Source organism: Rhinolophus ferrumequinum, chromosome 6 (assembly GCF_004115265.2).
Source record: "Rhinolophus ferrumequinum isolate MPI-CBG mRhiFer1 chromosome 6, mRhiFer1_v1.p, whole genome shotgun sequence".
Lineage (NCBI taxonomy): Eukaryota > Metazoa > Chordata > Mammalia > Chiroptera > Rhinolophidae > Rhinolophus > Rhinolophus ferrumequinum.
Genome location: NC_046289.1, coordinates 98,368,675 through 98,385,213, shown reverse-complemented (window position 1 = coordinate 98,385,213; position 16,539 = coordinate 98,368,675). Strand labels below are relative to the sequence as shown.

Sequence of the window (16,539 nt, the reverse complement as noted above, 5' to 3'; positions counted from 1 at the left end):
TCCATGAGTGTTTTGCACCCCCAGATGGAATGGCCTTGATTAAATGCTATGAACAGCCATGTCTGCCACTTGCCATTTGCTGTGCTAGTGATCCGTATGCAGAGTCTCACGATTTTCTTTCTTTTCCTATCTCCCAATGGATTCTTAAAAAACTGAACGCCTGTGTAGACGATGAACCAGCTGGGCCAATGTAAGTACTGTATTGAACATTGATTGAATAGTTTGTGATGGAATTATTGTGCTTGTGTGGTTTACTGAAATGAAGTAGCTGAGATGATGGGGAAGACAGTGAGCGGAAATGAATGGTGCAGTGTAGACCTGTCCGCCTGACACGCAGCTGACTATGGCCATTTGATTCCCAGGACAGGCAGTACAGTTTGTGGTAGCCACATAGAGGGAAATGCCATGCAGAAACACTGTTTAAAATCTTGCATATCCCATCTGCTTCAGTTGATAATGTGGGGAAATGACTAGTATATCTGAGACTTCAGGTTTTATTCAAGTTAATTTCAAGCTGGGCTATAGTATAAACCAACTATGTGGCCCTGTTAACAATTCTGTGTATCCAAGAGATGGAACTGCAATTTTGGATCAATCCAAGAAGAGCAGACTCTCCTAGGGTGGGGGACTAAGGAGTGAGAGGCAGGCAGAGGACACAACGCTGCCTGTTGTAACTGAGTAGCTCTGATCACTTGAGAAGAGAGACAGCAGAGTTCAGTGGAGAAAAACCACTGTTCTCACCTTTATAATAATTAGATGATAGTTTATTGCTCAAAGGGAAAGTGAGCTGTATACTGTCTGCCGTGGGAGTCAAAAGGGTCTGTTGATTGAAGGTGTGGAGGCACTTTCCACAGGGAACCGTGCAGTCAAGTCCTGAGGACACCAGGGATGGCATAAGTGAGAGTCCTGTTTCCATGTGTTACTCTTTCAAAAGCGCTACTGACTTGAACTCTTGTCATTTTCCCTCCAAAGGAAAACCAACTCTACCAACAATCACAAAGATAAAAACTTGCGCCAGAGAAACACAAATTAAGTCCTACTTAGAATGTAAGTATGGCCTTCCTTACAAGTCTCAACAGTCACTCTCCCACGAATGTGCCTCTGCTGACCTTGTACCGCTCTGTGGAGCGTGCTGTCACGCTGCATGACCCCCGCCCGTGGAACCACTATCCACCCCGTGTCGCGCTGGAAAGGAGCATTTTCCAGCTGCGTTCTTGCACATATTTACATAAATGCCATTTCAGAATATGTGTGGTTTCCTTATAGCTTTAGAAAGAGGGAAAGATTAAATTGTCACCTTAGGTGGATTATTCCCGGAGGCCAATCAGTCCCCCTCCGCCTCTGCCAGCCGGGCGCATGGAGACCAGAGTGTCACACCACATCCCTGAGCATGCTGTTTGAGACAAAGCTTTGTTTTGTGTGGCACTTGGTGTGGTTTTCAGCAACAGTGTACATTCCCTTTTAACTTCCAAATTCTGTTTCTCCACAGTACTTTAGGTTCCTGAAACTGGTGGCAACATGACCTGCTAAATTTTCCGCTGGGACTTCTGGGTCTGTCCCCTCTAAGCGAGCGGCACCACAGTGACTGTGTAAAGCATGCCTTATTCAGCCTCTCCTGCAGGGCGGCCGCGCCAGGTACCTTGTAAACAGTGCTTCAGTGTAGAAGGTGTAAACTACTTTGGGCTTGATGTGCTGTGAATGTTGCTTTCTTTTCCTTTATTCAAATATTTAAATAGAAGTGAAAAGGCCCCATGAGGATTGGCTCGTGCATGCGCCATTTTTAATGCAGCTATTAAATTGGCCAAGGTCTAAAATGCACTGCTGCCATCTAGTGATGCATTTTTGTAAAGTACAGCAAACCTGCAGATATATACAGTATATAAATATATATATATATATATTTATATTTTGGGGGTGGGAGAAATCCAAAATAAAATAAAAGCTTGTTTCATTTTTAAGCTGCTGATATTCATTCCTTATTGTATGTTGTCAGAAGAGGAAATTGTGCGGTTCTGGTACATAAAGATGAGTAATATAAACTGAAATCCATCATTTCAAGGGCTTAACCTACGACTGACAGGAAGCTGGGACAGTGCACTGAATGATACAATGAATTGCAGTACATACGTATGATTACTTTTCAAGTGATTCTTTTTTCTTTTGTTAAATCATGTAAATTCTTAAATCCTTTTGCACTGATGTGCTGAACCTTATTGTACATTCAATTAAGGCAAACTTTTATAATTTACTTTTTGTTTTCAGTGACCTTGAAATGTTCTAGCATGGTATTCTATGCAACTAGCTGTTCTTGGGGTTGACACTATTTTTCACATGATTTTAATGGGTGAATGTAGGTTTCTCACCCGGCAGGGCTCTCACGGTCTGTTACTATAGATGCATGTGCTTGTGTTTTGTGTAATTGTTGAAGTGCAATGATGTATAAAAAAGTGGATTCACCTGTTTTTAAAAATAAAACATTGATAAAAGGTGTTTGGAATAATATTTATTCTAGTATTTTCTCTAATCTTAAGGAGGTAGTATATTTCAGTGCTTTCAAGCACTTTAGTTCTCAGTGTACACAGTGCTAATTCCCCACCCCCGTCAGCTTTTTCAGTTCCCTTTCCACCTCTTCCACAAAGGCTGGGAAATGCTGGTCCAAGAGGCACAGGCGCAGGAAGGGGCCTAACTCTTCCACGCTCCACGCAGGTTGTTCGTAGACAAGGGGCAGCTCCTCTGACGTCAGGAGAGACTGTGGGGAGCCCAGAGAGTAGCTTGTTAGAGGCTGCGGGCAGAGGCCACAGCCGGAACCACAGAACACAGAAAAGCTTTGTCTTAAGGAAAGACTGGGGAAACACGCATTAAAAATGAGTGTTCATCTTAGCTTTACCGAGTTCCTTTACATAATGTTTCCAAATATACATAAGGGTGATAAACTTGTATCCTTACATATTTCAAGTGTATCAATGAGATGATTTGCAAAGTGAAAACCCTGCTTTAATGAAGCATACCGTGCTAAGATTTAGCGGATTGGTAAGAAACCTGTCAGGGAGTGAACTTCACTAGCTTAGTTCATCTTCCCTGCCTCACAGGTAGGAAATGGGTGTGAGCAGTTCACCACGTGGAAGCAGGTTCTGAATGTAAAGAAGAGCGGTCACCTGGCCAAGAGGTTTGACAAATACAGAAAATCATGTGACCATCAGCACAATCAAGACACAAAACATTTCTATCACCCCCCAGAAAACCCCTGCATGCCACCTCCCCTTGTCAAACCCTTACCCGTGACCACTTCTACCCCAGACCGTACAGCTGTGCCTTTTCCAGAATTGTCACCTAAATGAAGTCACATACTGTTGGGCATTTTTTCACGTTTATTTGCCACCTGTGTGTCTTTGGTAATTTGCACTGTTTTAAAACCAGTTGAATAAGTTGCCGATATTTAAATATTAGGAGAGTTCAAATAAAAGTCTGACTGTGCTTGCCACTTTTGACAACTAGGGTCTGGCTCCAGCTATGCTTGGTTCTTTGCTGCATTTGTCTTAATTACTCCTGAGATGAATTCTATTAGGTAGGTGGTTTCACACGCTCTCTATGGATGGCAGAGTCTGCTGTGTACTGTACAACTGACATCCCTCCAGGAACTCTACAATCTACAATGAAATGTACTTTTCTCAACTGAAACCAGCTTGTCAACTCTCCCTAGAGGTAGAAAGAGGAGAATGAAAGTGACAAGGAGACTTCTCCAGTAAGAGCCACTGGCAGCGTGGCAGTTTATTTCCTTCCAAACTAGTGTGTGTTTACTACGAAAATCAAGTTATACATGCTGCTTTGTAGCCTTTTAAAAATTTAATGCACTGTGACTGTCTTTTTATGTCAATAGATGGGGATATACGTCACTTTCACTGACTGCATTTGTATCCCACTTGCGGTCATCGAGTCCCAATTCTGTGACTACAAACAACACTGACCAGCATCCTTACTTAGGATTGTAGCTGAAACAGAAGGACAGGTAATAAAATACAACATTAAATTGGACCTGTATTGCTAAGTTGCTTTCCAAAAAGTTTGACTTCTATTCATAGAAAGACTTTTCCAGAAGGTGAGAGCAAACAAGTACCATGTCTGAGCTCCCAGTCTGGTGCTTTTTCGTGTTTTGCGTGGTTCTTCTATACTGTGTAAACAAACCAGGCTAAGATGCACCTTTTATAGCAGCAGCCATCGCCTGAATCACACCCTGCCTGTTCCACGTGTTTCTGTGCCTCTGCTGTGCTCACCACTCCAGTTTAGCTAACCTCTGACCCCGGGCAGACCGGGCCTGTGATGTCTGCCCTACTGCTGGCCAGCGGCCTTTACACTTTTCTGTCATAGTTGCTGAGTTATTAAAAGAAACCTTGAAAGTTTTTTTTTTTTTTATGATTGTCCATTTATTTTGAGTTAGTGGCAAGTCAGGTAGAGAAAACACGTATATTTTCTTTTTCATACCACTGGTTAGCACAGTTTGATACATTAAAAAGGAAATTTATCCTTGAATATGGACGAATTCCATATTCCTACGGGCAGTGTTGTGGAAAGTGTAAGCTGTTGGCCTGAGTGTCTGCTGTTGGCCTGAGCTCCTGCTGTCCGCGCCACGGGCGCGCAGTGAGGCAGCAAGGACCTGAGCTCCCCGCAGAGCAGACGCCAGGTGACAAACTGAAGGGGTGGGTTTTGCAGGACTCGGGGTGAGCGCTACGAGGTGTGTGGGGACAGCTGAATCCCCCCGGGTCTCCCCACAGCTGAGGTCTCAGCACTGAAAACTTGCCCCTACAGAAACCACCAATGATCTGACTCCACATTCATACCGAAACTTGTCTAAAATAGTCCCCAAATTTCAATTAAATTGACATTCTTCCCTTTATTTCTCTTTTGGGGAAAGTGATCAATTCTGTGTCTCCCCCATTTACAGGCTGACACTCTAGGCACAGCTCCTCTTCCTTCCTTAGGAGCACAGTTCAGTTTCACCTCACGTAGTCACAGCAGGCAGAGAAGATGGCCTGTCTTTCCCATCCTGTACGGTAAGACTGCAGGCTGCTGGTCCAGGAGGAGGGAGTGAACAGGGACACATTCTCAGGATCACTGTTTCATGACAAGACGACAACATGGAAACAGGCCCTACCTGCGCTAAGCGGGTCACCGAGGTCCTTCCTGGGGCGCTCGTGCCAGCCGGTACCCACTGCTGCTGCTCCGGCTGCTGCTGGCACTAAGGAAACACCCTGCAATTAGGAGCCTAGCTGAGCAGAATCAAACAACAGGCCATGAAAGAACTGGAAACAAGCGTTCGTTCTCAAAGAAGAGACACAGGAAAGATGGTGGAGTCCCTGGATGTGTGGCCTGCCCTGTCCACAGCACAGACACGCACAGTTTAGGCTGGGCTCCTGCTCTGCTGGGGCTTCCCCCATATCTGACAGGCTCTTACTGCTGCCTCTGCCCCACACCACGTGTCCTCCGGGACCACGTGTCCTTCGGGACCACATGCCCAGCTTCTGATGACCATGGTTTGTCAGCTGGAAATTACTACTCAAGTAATACAAGCTCATTGCCAAAAAGCAAAGCAGGGAAAAATCCCCTACAATTGCAAGATAACCGTATGTTTTTAATAAAACTGGGTTTAAAAAAAAAACTTATTAGACCTTCTGAGGGAGGGATTTCTTAGCCACTGTGGTGACAGAGGGATGGGAGTCTCAAAGGATAAGGCAGAAGTCTGGCCTCTGAGAACCCACAGCAGTGAGAGCCTGACCGGAAGCTGGGACTGAATGAGAACGAGTCCTGGAATGGAGGCCTGTCAGGACCTCAGGCTGGTGGGGGCTGTGCAGAGCACGACTGCAGGAAGGTTCTAGAGTGCAGGCTGTTTCAGAGGAAGCTGTCAGGTGAGTGCGGGTGGGGAGCATGCAGGCGGGTACCACGAACAAGGTCTAGAAGGAGCCCGAGGGGCCAGGCTCAGGGCCACTTCCCCTCAGTCTCCCCCAGCCCCACCAGGCCTGGCAGGACACCCAGGGCGGCTGCAGGGCTCGTCTCCAGGCAGGTGTTCCCGCGCCGGGTGTGAGCTGTGGTGTCGGGAGAGACCAACGCCCTCTCTGGAAGGTCCTCTGCCTACCAGCCGTGTGTGCAGCCACCAGAAGTCACAAGTACCAGGTTCTGTTTCCGGTCCTACATGGACGCTGACTGGTGCCAGTCAGTAAGGATGAGCGGAAAAGTTGGTCTGGACACTAGTCTAATGCCTAGTGTTTTCTTCCAGCTCTGATATTTGATGTTTTCGTAGGATACATACCAATTCAGCTAACATTGCATTTTTCAAACAACTGGGAAAAGACACCAACCAAAAGCCGTGTTTCACCAACACTAAACAGAAGCCACATGTGACGAAGTACCTGCGACTGGGCGGGGGCGGGGGGGCTCCAGGATTAGACCAAGTGCACAGAGGGAGGAGGGTTTTGTACACAGTAGCTGGAGCCCCCAGACCTGTGCTAACCGAGAAGAATTCACCTAGGAACTGCCCCCCTTTTTCCTGTTTTTTCCTGCCCATTGCTCCATGGGCTGGGCTGTCCCAGAAGCCCTCAGATTGAGAAACACCTGGTTAAGCCACAATTAGCAAGATTACAAAGCTGATGAAAAGTAAAAACGAAATAAGAGCCAGTAAATGATTCAAGAACTTGAAATAGACATGAAATTATCTTGATCTGCAAAACAACTATTTTAGAGAAATAACAGTTATTGGGAAAATGACAGCAGACTGCAGGAGGTGTCTGAAACTTGGCCACAGCTCGTACCTGGTGAGGGAACAAATCTGCAGGGCAGCAGCTACGGGCACGCCTCGGCCTGGAACGCAAGAATGAGCAGGGTCTGGGCCCAGCTTCACAAGGTCTGCACCCCGGGGAGGCACCCCGGTGGCTATGTTGTCTTCTGCTCTGCCGCTGCACTCCCTCTACCGCCCTGTGGACTCAGGTGCTGACACTTGCTAACTGCCCAGGATGCTTATAGTTCATTGCCAAGAGAAGGCGGATCTGAGAGGTTACAGGACCGGCCATAGAGGAATAATGGATAATGGTGTTTAGGTATTGACCAGGCGCCGTACTAGGTGCTTTCTACACATACTGCAGTTCAGTCTCCCCATTTTACAGGAGGGGTTTAGTGACGTGCATGAGATGCGGCTACTACTGGACCACGATTCAAACCTAGATCTGTTTTGATTCCAAAGCCTGTGGCCTTTGCACACTGTGCGCTCTCATCTGCTCAGAACACCAACCACGGCTTGGAGGAGTCCCTGAATACAGAATGGAGAGAAGACACAACATCTACCCAGCCCCTTTGGGGATATTTCTACCTGGATATGTGGACTGGCCTTTAAAATCGGAGCTGCAGCCTTCATCTGTTGCTGGAGCGCATAGTTCCAACCTGCATTTGTTACATGTGTTACAGCTTATCTTTTTATATTTAGATAATTGTGCAGCCGGATTTCTCTTCATGACCTTTATAAGGCCCAGACCCAGTTCCCAAATTCTGGGACCCTACTGGGTTCCTATTGCACCCCATGCACTGGGTACTATAACCTGAATCTAATAACGGGTCAATGAAACCTACAAAAATGGGCATGTATTCAAAGGGCAAAGGATCAAAAGCAACAAAGTACCTTACAATAAACCAGTCATCCCAGCTGCAGGGAGGGACCTTAGAATATAGCAGGGGCTGATGACACATAATGTTTGAAACAAGAGCAGGGTTTATGAGAAAAGCAGCTTTAGCGTTGATACCTTCACAAAAAAAGATGACGCAGAAACAAATGAAGGGAAAGAATTCTAAAACACTGAGATCTGATTTGGCAAACACCACATTCAAGAGGACATCATACAGCACTTGCTTAAAGAAAAAGACTTCATGATAAATAATGTAAATTTATGTTTGCCCTAAATTATGATTGACAGGAAATTGGTGATAAAACAGCAACAATGAATTCTCTTGGTCCAGTGAGTTTAAGGAGACCTAACAGAATAAAGTGATGGAAAGCCATGTTTGGAAAATCATTTCTCAAAGTAGAAAATAAAAAGCCCAGCTTGAAACTGGAATTTCATCCCAAGAGCAGAGAGAGATGCTTACTCTAATAGCATTTGGGACCATGCCAAAGGATGCCAGAATGTGGACTCCTGGGAGAAATTCTGTAACGATTCTCAGACTTTTGATCACAAACTCCTTTACACTCTTACAAATTCGTGAGGCCCTCAAACAGCTTTTGTCTGACATAAATATCTGATATTTATGTTAGAAGGTAAAACAAAAATTTTAAATATTTAATTTATTTAAAAATAAACCCACAGTTTAATGCTTAAAACATTTTTATGAAAAATAACTATTTCCTAAACCAAAATGGTAGTGATTGTTGCAGACGCCTTTAGTGTCTAGCTTAATCGAACACAGGTGGAAGGAATCTCCTGTCTCTTTCTGCTTCAATCTGCTGACACTTGTTGCTTTGGCTGAAGTCCATGAAGAAAATCTGGCTGCACACAGATACACAGACAGAAAAGACAGAAGCATTGTAAAATAGCCTTTTCAGATAATTGTGGACATTCTTAGATATGACACCAAAACTCAGCAAGTGGCAGTTTCTTAAAGGTTCGTTGCGACACAGAATTTGAAATCCTGGCAATGAACTCATATTAAACCCCTGGTCTCTTCTGCACTTTGAATGGATCTCTTATCCATGTGTGATTTTGAAGCAGCATGCATTTGGCCATTGGGAAAATACTGGTTCACTGAACTACACAGATCTTCCAAATGTTGAAACATTTTGTCGTGTCATTATTTAGAAAATCAAATTCATTAATAGCACCATCAGAAAAGTCTTCTGGGTTAGGAAGCTGTAAAGCTCAAGTGGCTCACACAAGTTATCCAAGATTCGATTAATCACTTTTACTTGAGAACTCGTTTGTTTCATCATTGTTGATAAATACTATCAGTTGTTTTCCTGAAATGACAGGGCCACTTTATTCATTTTTGAGACAATATCCACCAAATACTCAAATCTGAATAACCAGTTTGTCCGTTGTTCTTTCAAGTGATGCTGGTGTTTCACGAAGCCTGGCCAGCTGAGCTGCCAGCCCAGTCGGTCACACAGGAGCCGCCCCAGGACGGCGGTCAGGAGGCAGGGCTCTAACGCTCCTCCTTAGGGTGAAAAATATGGCGCCTACTGGCACAGCTGGGACAACTGCCTTCGGGTTAAGGTGACAGCAGGTTCACTCACAATGCTTTTGTCCCATTAACGCAAATATGGACAAAGTGAAAAGGGCAAGTGTCTTAATATTACAAAAATAACATGGGCTTTGTGGACCCCTGCAAAGGTTTCAGGGAGGGGTCCGTGGACCACACTTTGATTACCTCGCTCCAGAGACACGCAGAACGCAGCTGGGACCCCGTCCCAGTGTAACTGCTAGGATCACAGGCAGCTACGAGCATCCACCTCCACGTTCACTAGGTCATTCAGTTTTCTCGGCATCTGCTAACCGACACGTCCCCGGGGACTGGCGGCCCACAGCACACGCCCGTCAGGCTGCTCACACGCCCCCACGAGCCTACTCACTGCGAGCTGCAGGGCGGCGCTCCCCCGCGCCGTGGCGGGGCCCCGCGGCGCCCCGAGCTGCCGGCCGGCCCCGTCGGGCGCCTGGACCGTCGTGTACTGGGCCAGGCTCTGCACACAGCTGCAGCAGTGCTCCAGCGCCAGCTCCGGCGACGCGCCACCAAACTGCACCCGGAACATGCGGCTCTTGTCCTGGTGACAAAGGAGAAGTTATTCTCAGTGACCCCTGTCGTGTCGCTTCACTTGTGTGTTCCGTAGGCGAGTGGCCCCCTTTGCTCGGAGGGGAAGGGGAGGGGAAGGGAGCATGACCCTAGGCTGTCGGCGTGGGGAAGGAGAGCCGGTAACTCGTGTTCTCCCCACTTGTGGGCGCTGCTCCTCATACTAAAGTCCTTTCCCTCAGGGCCCTGAGGAGGTGACCACACTGACTGAAGCGAAAGATAAATGTGTTTTCTTCCTTTGGAATAAAGATTTCATAGCTTTTAATTCCTTAGGTGAAAAATCAGTGAAGATAATACCGCATATACCTCGCTCCAGAAAATTTTTCTACACCTGAGTATATAAAAGAGGTAGATGCCTCATTCAACAAGCCAGTGAATTGAGAAAACAAGGCTGATGCTGCAAGCTCATGGATGTCACGTTAATAAGTGGTGATGTCCTTTATGCTTAGAGGCCAGACGACCATACAAATCACACGTGGCCTTTAAATAGCGGTATGTTACATGCCTTGACTAATCGGCAAAGGTGGGAAAGATGCAATTAAAAAGTTTTAAATCTGGCAACTACACCACATTTATTTGATTGTAAGTTTAAAAACAGGACTGCATTGTAACAATAACAACAATAAACCCATTATTTTAATGGAAGTAGTTTCCTCTTTTTCTAGTATAATATTCTGCCTACTTTAGAGAAGTCAGTTTACACAAAAGCCACTCCGAATAGGATTGTATGTATTGTGTACCTTTATTCAATTGCTTCTGTAAAGAAATTCAGATGCACACCGCATAATGACAGCACTTTCCACTTACTAAATCCGCAAATCACTGCTAACTGCAAAATATATCTCACCGCAGTTAGCAAACTCCTCTAAGTTCCTCTAAGCCAACATTCCTTGATTCTCCTGTTCACAGTTCACACTATTCAAATGTTTGGATAAAACCATCAGGCAAAGCCCGGGCTGAGGTCACAGCAAACTCCTGCCATGGCTGTATGGTGCCACGTGTCACATCTGGAAGAACAGACACTGCTACCCCTTCCTGTCACGTTGGGGGTCTCTACATTTTTTAAATTCATTTAATTTTTTCCCGCGTATAAAAGTGACCCAGTATTATTACCCCCTCCAACAATGAAAAAATATGGAAAGGACCTTATATGTTATATATAGGTTATATATGTTTTACACTACTGTCTTGTTACCTATTTTTTATTTAACAATAAATATAAAAATAGAAGTATATCTCATTACTTTTATTGGCTACAGAGTATTCCTTTAGCTGACGCCCTACTGACAAACATCTACTGTTACTTCCAGCCTTTTTCCCTGTTACAAACACGGAGCTTTGGTGAACACACTCGTCCACACATCTCTGTACACAAATGCCTGAAAACAGACTCGCCTGCTCAGAGGCCCCGTGTGTCGTGGTCCCCAAAGCCAACCTGTCTGGGGCGAGGCTGGTGTCACTTCCCTCCCAGCAAGCATCCCTGTGCCCATTTCCCGGTGCCCTCCAGGGATTTGTATGCTTTGAAATGTTTTTAATCTACAAGGTTAACATAGATTTTTAACTTAGAATTTCATTTTTTTGATTACAAGTGAGGTTGAGTGTTCTTCTTATACTTATTGGTCATTTGCAATTTCTCTTTTGTTAGTGCCTGTTCATTTCCTTAGCCACTTTTCTCTTGGATGAACAATCCCCAAATGACTAAGTATCACTGAAAGCTCCTTTCCCTGAGGAAGGGGAAGAACTGAAGAGAGAACCACACATTCAATGTCTGGTGAGAGTGTGAGTCTTCCTTTGTGAAACTGGGCTGGTTTATTGTTTCCAACTACTAAGCTGTTTCCAACTCACCTAGGACAGACTCTGTATGAAGACATCTATATGAAGTACCTCTATATTAGCTATTTCTATTACGATTCTGTAATTACACAACCTTTTGAGAAACAATAACATTCAAAGTTGTACCTCATAGCTAGATGACAAATTATATGCAGAAACAGACAATTAAGTATATAAACAGAGCAACAATCTCAGACCTATTATGTAAGTCTAGCAGCATCTACCTAAGAATGAGTTTGGACAGTTAGGGGTTCTTTGGAATGTAGTTCCAAGCAATAACGGGAGACTGGATGTCTGACAGCCTGACTGAAGCCTTGCTCCATGTTTCCTTTTGTAAAATTCTCAGATAGAATCGAGCTTATCATCTGAAGCCAGAAATGCCAGGTCAGTGCATGAGGACCTAAGATAAACCATCAGGAAAAATCTGAACATTATAGCTCCATCCAACCACCATCGGGTAGCACAATGGAAAACTTGTCCCTGGGTTAACAAAAAGGACTCTTAAATTGAAAATCCTGATGAGATTTATTTTTATGCCATAATTAAAAGTAAAAAAGACTTTTTAATTCATTTTCTGTGAACTGTTGTGGGTGTGGGACCAGCCTGTTTCTCGTCTCCTCCAGCCCTCCTCCCAGTCTTGACGTGGCTTCTTTATATCCTTAGTTACAACACTGCTGTTCAGCTACACTTTAGATGTTTCTCCAGGTTGACTGTTCTGTAATTTAGTTGTAATTTTGATATGTTCATGGGATGAGGCAAGCACAGTATTTACATATTCTGCCATCTTGGATCTCTCCCCCTCTTTTTGCTGTTCTGACTGGGTGTTTTATGCTACCTTGTCTTCCAAATTGCTAATTTGATCCTCTGCTTCATCTAATCTGCTGTTGATTCCCTTTAATGTATTCATTTCAGTTATTGCATTCTCCATTTCTGACTGGTTCTTTTTCATGTTTTCTATCTCCATTTTTATGTTCCCTAGCTCTTTGCTGAAGTTCTCCCTGAGATCACTGAGCATCCCTATAACCAGTGTTTTGAACTCTGCATCTGATAGACTGCTTGTCTCCATTCTGTTTAGTTCTTTTTCTGAGTTTTGTTCTGTTTCATTTGGGACACATTTCTTTGTCTCCTCGTTTGGCCCTGGGGAGATTCTTAAGCCACAGGCTGTATAGCTGACGTTACAGTCTTAGCACAGTCTCAGCACCATGTAGGCAGAGAGCCAAGGAGCCAGCAGAGACCTCACAGACCCGTCAGCTTTGACTGCTGGTTTTACATTCATTGCTCAGATCTGGAAGAAGTCTCCTATCACTACTAGGACCCCAACCAGAGCAGTTCTCCCCACCTCAAGTAGTGATTTCCTCTATTGCAGAAGATGAGGGGAGTACAGAGAAAAGACTTCATTAGAGAAGGGACTTCAGCATTTTCTTTGATTCTTTGCTTTGAAACCAAAGCCTAGGCCAGAAGAAATCATGAAAAAATTCTTCAGTGAGTTACTGGGGTGAGAAGTAAAGAGGACAGTGGTTTGGATTTACTCCTTTGAACTAAAATTCCTTCAGAAAGGTAATTATGTGTCAACTATTAGCCAATCTGACATGACCATTTTGATCAGAATTACTGAAAAAAAGAAAGTACAAATAGGCAGAACTTATACAATCTACTTATTTCAGCCAGATAGTAAAGAAGTATAATCTTCATTAACACACAGAATTTAAGTTATTTTGAATTGCTGTTAAAGGAATGAAAATTTTATTTCAAAGTACTTCTTTCATTTGTCAATTGAAACAATGGTGTTTGTTACATAATACTTAGTTCACTAAAGTTATCTAGGCAAGAAACACCAAAGATACGCTTTGCCAGGTAAGGCAAAAAAGAAGAATCTGTTGGATCAATATTAATATATCAAGTCAATAGATCAAAGGGAAAAAACCCGTATCTTGACAGGTGTCTAAAAGCTTTTGATAAAATTTAATATGTAATCCTGATAAAGGTATTATTAAATAAACTATCCCTGAAAGAGTATCTCAATCAACAGCCAAAAGTGTTTTTTTTAAATCCCCCCTCCAATTCAAGCCGTTGTTCTCAGTCTAGTTGCAGAGGATGCAGCTCTCTGGCCCATGTTGGTATTATGAACATTGCACTAACCGGCCCATGTGGGAATCGAACTGGCGACCTCGGCGCTCCAACCGCTTGAGCACCCGCCCCAGAGGTGTCCTTAACGTCTAACAACTACTGCCCATTCAGGTCAGTGAGGTATTCAGAACAACGCTGTAACTATGTAACTATGTGTTCTGGAAGGTCTAGATAATTCAGTGCAATGAAGAAAGTACAGTGGTCTCCATTGACGAACATTTCGGTTTACGAACGCCATAAATTTTATGGATCTATGGTATCATTAGATAGTAAAATTCATGCTAAATTTGCAGTTTTAGGGGTGGATTTTAAAGATCTGGAACGGATTAATCCATTTTGCGTTACTTTCTATGGGGAAACTGTGCCTTGGTTTTCGAACGTTTCAGAACTCGAACATCTTTCGGAATGGATTACGTTCGAAAACTGAGGTACCACTGCAGTAAGTATAAACTACTGCAAATAAATACAATTATCATTGCAGATTATAAAATTACTTCAATGTTATATATATTCAATACATGATTATATAATTATGTATCTACACCAATGACATAAATACATATTTCTATGTAACATGTAATCTGTACATGTCTATAACATGTAATCTCCATACATACTGTAACTAAATACTGTGAAGAGGAAAATTAGGCAAAAGCAGTAGGCAGATGATTCACAGAAAAAATATAGATGGCGAACAAACACACAAAAAGTGTTTTCTCATCAGTTACTAAAGAAATGCAAAGTAAAGGAAGATGCTCATTTTTGCCTATCAAATTGGGAACTAGTTTTTAAATTTAAATCTTACCACTGTGTTGGAGAGGGTTTGGATACACGAGCATTCTTACACATTGCTAGTGCTGTAGAAATGGACAACCTACCTGGAGGGAAAATTTACAAAATAAATGTTCACAGTTCTAGGACTTCCAAATAAACCCTTATGAAAATCAAAACATATTTATAATAGTGAGAGTTGGGGATTAGTTAACAAAATCATGGCGCATCTGAACAGTAAAATGCTATGTAGCCATGAAAAATCACGTTTTCAAAGACTGCCATGTATAACGCTTGTGCCACCATGTTCCATGACAAGGGAACAGGATGCAGAGCACTGTGTATGTACCACAGTCTCGTATTTATCAATCACCTCACTGATAGGCACTGGCATCACAACAGAAACTAGAGAAGCCAAACACTCATTTTGCTCATCTTGACATGTTGGGATGACCCCATTTCACCTGCAAAAAGCAGCTCCTGCACCCACCCCCATCCGCACACAGAAGATGAGAAGATGCTCAAAAGCAGTTGACCACACAGCATCTTGCCTTTATCGTCGTTCCAAACAGCAGACAATCCATTCTTCTTACAATCTTCAACCAGTTCTTGCTACCAATGAGTGAAAACCCTTCCTGCAACAAAATAATTACGCAAAATTAGCAACAGAAGAAAAACGGGACATGAAGAATCCTATCAGAAAGCTGTCTGATGATTTGTTCTCTGACTGAAGCACAGCAGAAACGACTCAGTACCAACACGGCCGAGGCCGACCTCTCCAGTGAGTCCCTAGTTCCTCGTGCTCTTCCTGCACGATCCACACCGACTCGTACCTTTTATTCCTTTTCTTAATCTTTTCATATTGAAAAAAGACAAACTATTAGAGACAGTAAATGTCCAGTGTTATTTGCTATCATACTCTTCTATGCCTCTAGAATTTGCCAAAATAGGAACTTACATTCTTGAAAGCCAAGGATTTCCATTATGTTAATGATTAAATTATCTGACACATCCCTAACTACAGAGTGAGGTTTCTCTTCACAAGAATCGTATTTTCGGATTCCTATGAATGGGAAAAATGAAGCCATTTGTTTTCAGATGCCTAATGTTTAGTTCTTCATTTCAATCTGAAAAAAAACAAGGCAAAGAGAAGAAGGCAGTAGCGGGCACAACAGTCTTAAAACAGGGACACAGTTGGATCCTAAAGGTGGACCGACGATCTTTTTCCGCGGCTTAATAAATAGCATTGACTGTCTAATGAATATGGCAGCTGATTGCTCCAATGATGTTGTCAGTGCTTTTCCTCAGCTAAGCAGCCCGTTAAGTTAGACAGTGTTCGGCATTTAGGGAAATGAACCCAGGGAACTGGAAAGCTGACAGTGCGGAAAACCCGCGTGCACACTGCTTTTCTACTTTAAATATTAGTCCGCCCAGCCAGGGAAGGCTGCTATGGGAACCTGAGAAATCTCTAAGTCTTGGAAAACAAGCAAACGCTGTCCCTTACCCATGGAAACCCTCACAAAAATCTCTGTTCCTAAATCTGAGGATGATGAAACGTCTATCGAAATGTACAGCCCACGAAAACTGTGTAGGTTAATTCCTTGACATTTTCATTAGAAAAAAAGAATCAATTCCAAAATGTTGATTCTAAGAGTTTTATCATTAATAGTTTTTTTTTAAACAGAAAAAGAAGTTAGGAAACCATTTGTGATTTCTTCTTAAAACTCTCTTGGAATTAGCAAGCCAATTTGTTCATTATTATATCCAAAAACATGTAAACGTTGTAGCTATAAATGGCAGTGTATGGGGGAAACTGCACTCACACACATTGATGGTGGGGATGCAAACTGGTCCACCCATTATGGAGGGCAGTTTGGCAATACCAAAATTATATACTCATTACATTACATATTACATACGCAAAATTACATATGCATGCATTCTTTAATCCAGCAACCCCAATATCGGAAATTCATTCGCAGATCAACCTTT

At 43.3% G+C, this 16,539-nt stretch overlaps 2 protein-coding genes across 6 annotated transcripts in view; one reads left to right on the top strand and one right to left on the bottom strand.

Annotated features, from left to right (window-relative positions):
• The window catches only part of NPTN (neuroplastin), a 65,049-nt gene extending 62,559 nt beyond the window's left edge, over positions 1 to 2,490 (top strand). For 2 of the 5 annotated variants that reach the window (XM_033107427.1, XM_033107429.1), the window contains 3 exons: positions 181 to 190; positions 973 to 1,047; positions 1,490 to 2,485. In XM_033107427.1, the coding sequence (XP_032963318.1) occupies positions 181 to 190; positions 973 to 1,033 (71 nt within the window). In that variant the 3' untranslated portion in view covers positions 1,034 to 1,047; positions 1,490 to 2,485. Of the gene's footprint in view, positions 1 to 168; positions 191 to 972; positions 1,048 to 1,489 lie in introns of all 5 variants that reach the window. The other 3 variants (XM_033107428.1, XM_033107425.1, XM_033107426.1) reach the window with 3 other exon arrangements.
• Positions 2,491 to 2,548: 58 nt separating this feature from the next.
• REC114 (REC114 meiotic recombination protein) overlaps positions 2,549 to 16,539 on the bottom strand; it is a 72,343-nt gene continuing 58,352 nt past the window's right edge. The window contains exons 3-8 of the mRNA XM_033107430.1: positions 15,099 to 15,182; positions 9,617 to 9,790; positions 6,901 to 6,921; positions 5,876 to 5,893; positions 5,150 to 5,233; positions 2,549 to 2,749 (exon numbers count right to left, since the gene is read on the bottom strand). Of these exons, the coding sequence (XP_032963321.1) occupies positions 2,585 to 2,749; positions 5,150 to 5,233; positions 5,876 to 5,893; positions 6,901 to 6,921; positions 9,617 to 9,790; positions 15,099 to 15,182 (546 nt within the window). The 3' untranslated portion in view covers positions 2,549 to 2,584. The remainder of the gene's footprint in view (positions 2,750 to 5,149; positions 5,234 to 5,875; positions 5,894 to 6,900; positions 6,922 to 9,616; positions 9,791 to 15,098; positions 15,183 to 16,539) is intronic.